The sequence below is a fragment of the Ananas comosus genome, linkage group 8, assembly GCF_001540865.1.
Source record: "Ananas comosus cultivar F153 linkage group 8, ASM154086v1, whole genome shotgun sequence".
Taxonomy (NCBI): domain Eukaryota; kingdom Viridiplantae; phylum Streptophyta; class Magnoliopsida; order Poales; family Bromeliaceae; genus Ananas; species Ananas comosus.
In genome coordinates, this window is record NC_033628.1 from 1,777,293 (window position 1) to 1,786,254 (window position 8,962).

Consider the following 8,962-nt stretch of genomic DNA (forward strand, 5'->3'; position numbering starts at 1 on the left):
TGGAGTTTTTTTTTGGGGTTTTTTTAGAGTAAGCATTTTTAAGTTATAATATAGATATATGTATTCATTCACATATAAAGTTTTTTTTGGACTTTTCAAGATAGCTTTTTTTTTTTTTGTTTCATATTCAAGTTAAAAATACAACTTGGTTTTTTTTTTAAAAAAAAAATTGAACTAAGTTCAAAATATTTTATTTTTCCAAAAAATTGGAGGCTAAATCATCTTAATTTTAAAGATACATGCATATGTGTATATTAGCGATTCACGATACCAACCAACTACGGCTAAGATACCAACTAACTACGAGACGGTGGTAGTAACTTAATATTTTATCGTCTCGGTATTTCGAGATACCAATCAACTACCCATAACAGTAACTTCGTATTTTTTATCCTCGCTTTAAAAAAATATATATTTTATCCAATAACTTAAAAAGAATATAAAAAAAAATCATGTCTGTGTTTGATTTAAAAACTGCTAGTTCCAGGGATAAGTACATGTTCAGGTATAAGCAGGAACTAGACTAATTTTACGTTTGGATGAAAATTGAGTTGTTCCTAGGAATAAGGTAAAGAGTGTTTGGATGGTCAGATTGGAACAAGAGAAATAAGAGTTATAATTTTGAAATTAAAATTATATTTTGTAATTAATTAACATCAAAATATTACTTAAAAATAAATAAGAAATTAATTATTAATAATTAATTATAAATAATAATTATTAATAATTAATTATAAATAATAAATTAATAATATTGAATATCAAATTAATAATAATAATAATAATTGATAATTATTAATAAATTAATATTAATTATTATTATTATTATTAATTAATTATTAATAATAAATTAATAAAAATATCGATTATCTAATTATAAATAATAATAATTATTAATAATTAATTACTAGTAATAAATTAATAATAATAATTATCTAATTATTAATAATTAATTATAAATAATAAATTAATAATAATGTCGATTATCTAATTATTAAGGATAATAATTATTAATAATTATTAATAATTAATTATAAATAATAAATTAATTATAATAATTATCTAATTATTAATTAATTAATTAATTAGAAAATAATAAATAAATAAATTATTTAATTATTAAAGCAATAAATAATAATTTAAATATATTAATTAGATTAATTAATAATTTACTGCCATTAAAATTAAATTTAGATTTTAATTAACCTTGTTCTCATTAAGGAACAAGTTTGTTCCAGAAAAAGGATGGAACGACAGTTCCAGCCTTATACTAGTTTGTTCTTGAAACCCCGAAACTGTTGTTTCCGGGTACCAAACATCACGTTTGGGAACAAAGGGGGGAACAAGGGCTTATTCCCCCCCTTGTTCCCGAACCAAACGCTACGAGTACATCCCAACATTCCACTTTGGAAACTAATCTATACCTTAACATTATTTCCCCTAATCTTACCACGTGGCAGCCTATCTTTCACCCTCACTTGCCTCTCTTTTGAACCAAATGGCTAAGCAGTCTCTTCGGCTTTCCTTCCCTGTAACGTCTACCTCTTCAACTTCCCGTCTTATTAATTTTTTTCATAACATATGTCTCTTTGACTTCCCATCTCATAATTCCTTCTTTGTAACATCGCTATTTCGACTTCCCTCTCATTAGTTTCTATTTTCTAAGAATCATTGCCCGAGAAGCCTGTGGGCACGGCAAATTGAGTTCTCGACAACGACCTCGCCTACTACGTCCGCTCCCTTCAAGCCCGCAAGCACACGGCCCTTGCTCTCACCGTCAACGTCGAGTGAGTCGAACTCTAACCCTAGCCTCGAACCTTTCTCCCTCGATGTCGACCACTTATATTTGTAATATATAGGACTTGCCAAAAAAGGGTTGAAGGCGCTGTGATATTTCACGAAAGCATCGGTGTTAGTAGAGAATGCTCTAAATGAGGATACAAAGAGGTCCGATTTCTATGTAACACATTTTTTTCTCCTATAATTTTTTTTATCTTTCGTTATTTTTTATTAAATTATAATTTTATTCTAAAAGTTTTAAAATATTTTTAATATTATTAAATTTAATTAAATATGATTATATTCGCCGCATCGCGTGGGTTCCTACACTAGTAAAAGCATTATTTCTCTCAGAAGGGAAACTAATAAAAGCAAGGATAAAAAATACGAATGAAAGAGAGGATTTAATAAGCATTTGAATAGAGCTTTCCGTGAACCGAGTCAAAAAAAAAGTAGATTATTTTTAAAATTTATTTGACATAATAACTCGATTTTGATGGTTTAAAATATATTTTTTCATTTAACATATCCTAAAATTACACAACCAAGCATTCTAAATTAACCATAGATACTAATGAAAATCGAGTCTGTGGAACCAATTAGTGACAACAAAAAAAGAGATTATCACACAATTAGTTCGAAAAGAAGAAAAAATATTTACGTTCACGAGATATAATATACAAAGGTTATAATCTGCCCAAATGCAGAACAAATGATTTTCTTTTTTGCACAAAAAAGAAAAAAAAAAGTAAAAAAATCGTTTGCAAGTATTTCTAAGATGATGAGCTTTGGCTCTTCGAGACCTCGAGTTTGGAAGGTAAGAGATTGAGGAAGCTCCCTTCAACGGGTTCGTCGGATTCGTCATCACCGTCGGACGATTCTGAAGATATAATGAAAATAAATTAGAGGAAATATGGAAATGGTTGAACAAATGCACCAAATATTTGAGATTGGTTAAAAGAACTTGAAATGGAGAATGTACCAAAGAGAGACTTGATAGTTGGTCTCTTTGATTTACTCTTCTTCTTCAGCTCAGCTGTAAGGCGAAAAAAGATAGGGTAATCAGATACTGAAGAAAAAAAAAACAAAAAAGCATACATCATAGTTTGACACAATCCAGGAGAGCTGTTTCTAAAGAAATCTCAGCAATTTGAGAATTCTAGGGCAACAAATCAATACCCATCCCAGGCACTTCATTGTCGTTTACAATCTCGAAGTTCTTATATGTGTAGCCGACGAAATTTAAATCCTTCGAGGAAAGCATCTGCAGGAGTCAAGTAACACATACATATTAAAAACAAGTTAAAAACAATTGGTACGACGTGTAGGATTAAGTTATTATGTTATAGTAATCTAAACGATAAAGCAGAAAGGAAGCAGCTGCCGAAGACAGATTCTGATTGCATCCTTTTCCTACATTTGGGATAATTCCTTATTGAAATAGCATCAAATTAAATTTGGGTTTTACTGTTGCTTCTGAATTGTAACGCACATAAACTGCAAGCCAAGCGCTCATTATCGTCAATATTCCCATCTAGAGCAATACCCAGCATTCCATGTTCATCTATTTCTTCGTATGAAACCAGGGATTATCAAGATATAAAACATTTTGGGCTTCATCTACGGTCATACAATATTCTAACCCATGGATCCGTACCATCTCTGCAGAAGAAACAATTTCATTTCCAGTCTTATTTTCTATTTCCTACGATAAGGATGCATAAGCGTAAGTATGCTTCAACTAACAACAACACCCTCTATTTTCTAATCGAACATCTCAACACATCGGTAGACAACCGGTAATTAACAAAATAAAACATCAAAAGAATCAATACTTCCCATCCTAAAGAAATGATGCAAGTCAAGAACCTACAGAATAATATTTACCTTTCTCCAAGGGCCGGATTTTGACGAAGTCTGAGTCTGATCCTCAGACTGCAGCAGAAAAGGTTCAACAAAATTAGAAAACACTATTTATTTATAAATTATTACAGACCATGAAGAACCTACAGAGAGAAAAAGACAATTAGATGACATTTTACCTCTTCAAACTTCTCGAAGTTTTGAGTGTCCAACTCATCCTTAACCTCAGGTATAAATGCAGCCTCCATTTGGTATAATCTGTCCCATTCAATTCCTTTAAACCAAGGGTGGGCCTAAGTTCACATAGTAATTAAAAATGAGTGAAGATTCACATAGCAAATAAAAGCGAGTAAAATTCCTCAAAATAGAGCCTCATTATGACTGGATTTAGAGATAAAAATGGATAGCAACCTTTATTTCATCAGCACCTCTTGTGCCAAGACGTTGATCGACATTGCATAACAGCTTACTGATAAGATCTTTTGCTTCTGCAGATATCCTTGCTTCTTCAGGAAACTTTAAATGTGTTCTCCAATTTACTATCTATCAAGTGGGTGAATGAGAAGAAATCATGAAACTCAACGGGAAGAGGGAAATAGAGAAAGGTCAACTTACATGTTTGAACTAAGGCTCAATGTATTCATAAAAAGTAATTTTATACACATCCATATTCACATTTACCTTCCTGCATGTTGCCATAGGTTCATCTGAGTAAAATGGTGGATAACCGACCAGCATTTCATACATTATAGCTCCAAGTGACCACCTAAAAGGCAAAAAGATGCATTCTACTATAAACAGGTGTAACACGTACAAGCGATGCTAGATATAAGGCTTACCAATCACATTCCATCCCATAACCCTTCTTCAGTAAAACTTCTGGAGCAATATAGTCAGGTGTGCCAACAGTAGAGTAAGCCTACGGAAATCCAAATACAAAAAAAAATTAGAAAATCCAGATCCTAAAATGAAATAAATTATGTAAACACAACGTTAACTAGAAAAGATAATAAACAAAAGGGTACATTTATGTTTTAAAGCCAAAATAATACAAGCGACAAGACTCTGTTTCATTGACTCCTAGCTCCACTTTTGCTCCATAGATGAAGATATGCCCCATGCATCAAAAGTTATCATCTTTCCTTCACGCAAATTCTTTTCATACCTAGAGTGATTTTAAAGGGTTGAGTTCTCCAAATCTGAATGAGCCCAATTGCAGCCAACAATATACTGGCAATCAAAAAGTGTTCTAGCCAAACTGCACAATGCTGGGAAAAGGCTTTGAAGGGCAGTATAGTCCTAATACTAGCAACCTGCCTCTTGATTGACTTCTATGTTGGTATGAGTCAGGATATTCTTTTAGGCTCAAAATAATATCAAGTTTCCTCCCTTCTCTTTCTCTGTGGCAGAACTTCGTATAACCCTATTGAGTAACAGGAATATAGTCTATCCTCTATGACAATGCAGGTTCATTTACGCTTACATCAATCAAATGCTCAACAGGAACAATCTACGGATATTTGGATGATTCTTCATTATCAACACTACTTCCGAAAATGAAGTTAATCTAATAGAGCACAGGCTTGCTTGGAAGAGATACCATGCATACTCCTTTGCCAAAACCAAGAGCACAATTAATCAGACACTAAGGTTTCAAAGAGGAGATAGCATCACAGAAGTACTGACCAAAGTTCTTCTATTCTTTTGCCAGTGCTCCAGTTGTTCTTGCTGAGTCCTTTTTGGCAAAGATTGTCGTCCGTCACTTTGTAAAGATCCACTATAGTTCTTCCCTTGTGAAATATCCTTTTCATGTAAGTTTGGAAAATTACTACAATCTAATGGTTTGCACAATCCAAAATCTGACAGCTTAAGGTGACCATATCTGTCTAGTAACAGATTATCAGGCTTGATGTCTCTGAACAAGAAAAGAATAAAAGCTTTACTGCTATGATATAGGTCAAAGGAATAAGTACTACAAACACTGTTTAAGTACTATTGACAAACCTATGAATGTAGTTGTGTTTGTGGATAGATTCTATCGCAAGAACTGCCTCTCCAACATAAAATCTGGCTTCATCCTCGGTCAATGTATCTTTCCTCATAAGAAGAGTCATCATGTCACCGCCAGGTAAATACTCCATGATAAGGTACAAGTACTCATTATCCTGGAAGGAACAATATAGCTTCACGATACAGCTGCTGTCAACCTCCGCAAGAAGATTCCTTTCAGCCTTAACATGCTCAACCTGAACAAATTTTGACCCAACGTGTAAAATGAGCTACATGACAGATAATCTTCTTCTCAATGCAGCAACTCTGAATTTTTCAGCTTTATTAATTAATTCTATCAATACCTGTCCTCGACGTAGCATCTCTGATTTTTTTAGCTTCTTCATAGCATATACATTTCCAGTGGTCTTCTCGCTACAAACCCTGACCTGCAATACAGTTAGTTTAATGCACAACATTTGAAGAACAAAAGAATAACAACAGCCAAAAAAGAAGAAGAAGAAGAAGAAGAAGAAGAAGAAGAAGAAGAAGAAGATGTGCGAATGAGCCATTAATCAAAGCTCAGAGAAGAAGCCCAAAAGGTTGGGTATGCATAAATAAGAATACATAGATTTCAAGTAGTCATAGTAGCATTACATTTTGCTAAGACGAGCACCAGAAAGAAGACTTGGATATTTACACAAATAAAATAAAAGGATAAGAATAATGAAAACTTGGATTTTTAATTCAAAATTGCAGAGACAACATGATACAGAGGTGAAAAAGACTCCATTAAATTTAAACGCAAATCATCTTCTCCTTCTCTGATCATCGAACAAAACAGAAAAATTAGTGGTTTTGCAGAAAAATATACCTCGCCAAATGCACCCTTTCCTATCATTGTCAACAACTCAAAATCATCAACACCCATTTTATGCCTCTGAAGACGCATGTATTCTGTCTCTTTCCTTTCCAAGTACTTCAGAATATTGTTCTGCTCTTCTTCAGACATGTCAGCATCTGCTAGCTTCCTCTCCAAACTATAACGCCTGCACAAAGATTCTATATTTAAACTAATAATTTACTATATCAAGATCAAGAGGATCCAAAAGAGAAATTCTACTGCAATTCTTTTGCTAAAGTTTCCCAATCAAAACAATTGCATCTGTCACGTTCACCAAAAAAGAGACTGCATACACTGTCTCATTTAATCTAATATGAGAATACAATTAGCCACAGAAATTAACTAAATAACAATGTTAATACTGAATAAGTCATGCAGGAATATGATCTAGCCCAAGTATTTTGAAGTTTTTCAAAGTTATCAAGTTGTGATGGGTGAGCTAGAGCTCCTAGGATAGCCCTACCTACAGTAGAACCATTAAAAACTACAACAGAGGGGCAAAAATTAGAATTCTAGTACAGGTCAAAATAAGCTGAAAACCTGTTATATGTTTTCCTTACTTAGCATAGTATTACTTCATTTGTTTTCACAAATGAAATCAACAAACGGAGTTGATCCTTCCATTTACTAAACTATAGACCACAAATCACAAGCATTACAATTTTATTACAATAAAATGAAAAAAGCATTACATTTTATAGAGACCAATATTATATTGAAAATTTTAGGAAAAACTACGACAACTAATTAATAAGGTAAAAGAACTACGATCCCTTCTAATCTATTAGCCAATCTCCCTGTCTTGTTCTCCAGTTCTATACCAATCAACAAATACGCATCAGCTAATTGAGTTTGTCCAATTCAATGAATATGATTTGAAAGTAAACGAACAAAATGCCCTACGATGCGAACTAAACTGCTAAATAACTAATCTACAATGTTGCTGAATAATATAATTTCAATGATATATATCTTCATATTTGTAAATTTCATCCAAGTTTAAGCTCACAGCTATATGAGGAAGGAAAGGAATTGATGATTGCGACACACGTACCGCTCCTTACGCTCCTGCAAATTCTTCATCTGCTCTTTGTAATGATTCTCTATATATTGCTTAGCCGCCGCAACTCGTTGCTTTGTAGCATTCGACGGTGCCTCATCATTTCCTTCTTTTCCATGGGGTGGCAGATCTTTCTTCTTCATTGTGGATTTCTCCTTAGGCTGCAGCTTTTGGAACCAACTCTTCGCCGAATCCATCTCTTTCCACAACAAATTATATCAAAATCCAATTCAATTCGATGACGAAATCTTAATTCCACACCACTCCCTTGTAAATCCAATTCTCCAGCTTGATTTTGCCAACTACTTTCTACAATGTACGAACGGATTGAAATCCAACACCATTAAAATCCTCAAAACACGAATCAAATCCATGGCACCACCAAATCCAAATCCCATTACCGAATCAACAAATGCAAAACCCAGTCAACTCAACCAAATCGACCGAATCCACCGAATCCACCCGGATCCAAATCAAATCACACAGAAACAACCGCAAAAAAAAATGAGGAAAAATCAAATTTAATGAAACAATTCGCCGAGAAAGGAAGCGAGGCGCCGATCCGGGGGAGGCTTCCCCAGTTAAGGCGCGCGATTTGAATGGGGAAATTCGGGGAACAGGGTTAGGGCAATGGACGCGAGAATCGGAGGGGGACACGGGTTACCGCACGCGAGAGGGGATCGGAGGAAACCCTAGAAATCGGGGGGAGCGGAGAGGAGAAGAGGAGTGGACTCGTCGGAGGAGCCCGCCATTCCCGCTCCATCGAAGCAACGGTTCCTAGGATTACCGCTCACCGCCAGTGACCGGACCCCTTCATGTTTATATATATATATAAACATCATCCTACCCATATATCTCTTAATCCAATAGCTAAAAATCTACAGGTATCGATAACTTGATACTTTTAAAAGCATAGAAACTTAATTATATATATATATATATATATATATATGTATTTATATTATATATAATTAGTAGTAAATTACGTTTCAGAATGCAGTAATAATATTTAGAAAAAAGTTATAAATTTTTTTAAAAATTATTTTTTAGAATTTAGGCCATATTTTTACTGATGCAATATGTAACAAAAAAAATTTTAAATAATAAATCACCATATAAGAAAGATAGGCTTTAAAAATGAATTAAACATAATCTATCAAAAATTACTTTTGAAAATTAAATAGAAAATAAAATATGTTAGGAATACAAATTTTGAAATAATAGAAATAAATAAATTTGTTCATCTTAGAGATGAGTGTTTGTGTGATATTTGAATTAAATAGATAATATTAAAAAAGATATTTTAAATAAAGAAAAATATCTATTATAGGATTTTCAACCCGTAATTTTATAGAAATTAATTGGAA

The 8,962-nt window shown here is 33.1% G+C and overlaps 1 protein-coding gene across 1 annotated transcript; it reads right to left on the reverse strand.

Annotated features, from left to right (window-relative positions):
• LOC109713961 (serine/threonine-protein kinase tricorner-like) lies at positions 2,383–8,389 on the reverse strand. The gene is made up of 13 exons (XM_020238283.1): positions 7,590–8,389; positions 6,506–6,680; positions 5,997–6,080; positions 5,647–5,888; positions 5,329–5,557; positions 4,482–4,561; positions 4,324–4,408; positions 4,054–4,185; positions 3,822–3,935; positions 3,667–3,714; positions 2,959–3,043; positions 2,762–2,815; positions 2,383–2,659 (listed from the first exon to the last, which is right to left on the reverse strand). Exons 1-13 carry the CDS (start codon positions 7,790–7,792, stop codon positions 2,553–2,555), a joined length of 1,638 nt encoding a protein of 545 aa, XP_020093872.1. The 5' UTR covers positions 7,793–8,389; the 3' UTR covers positions 2,383–2,552.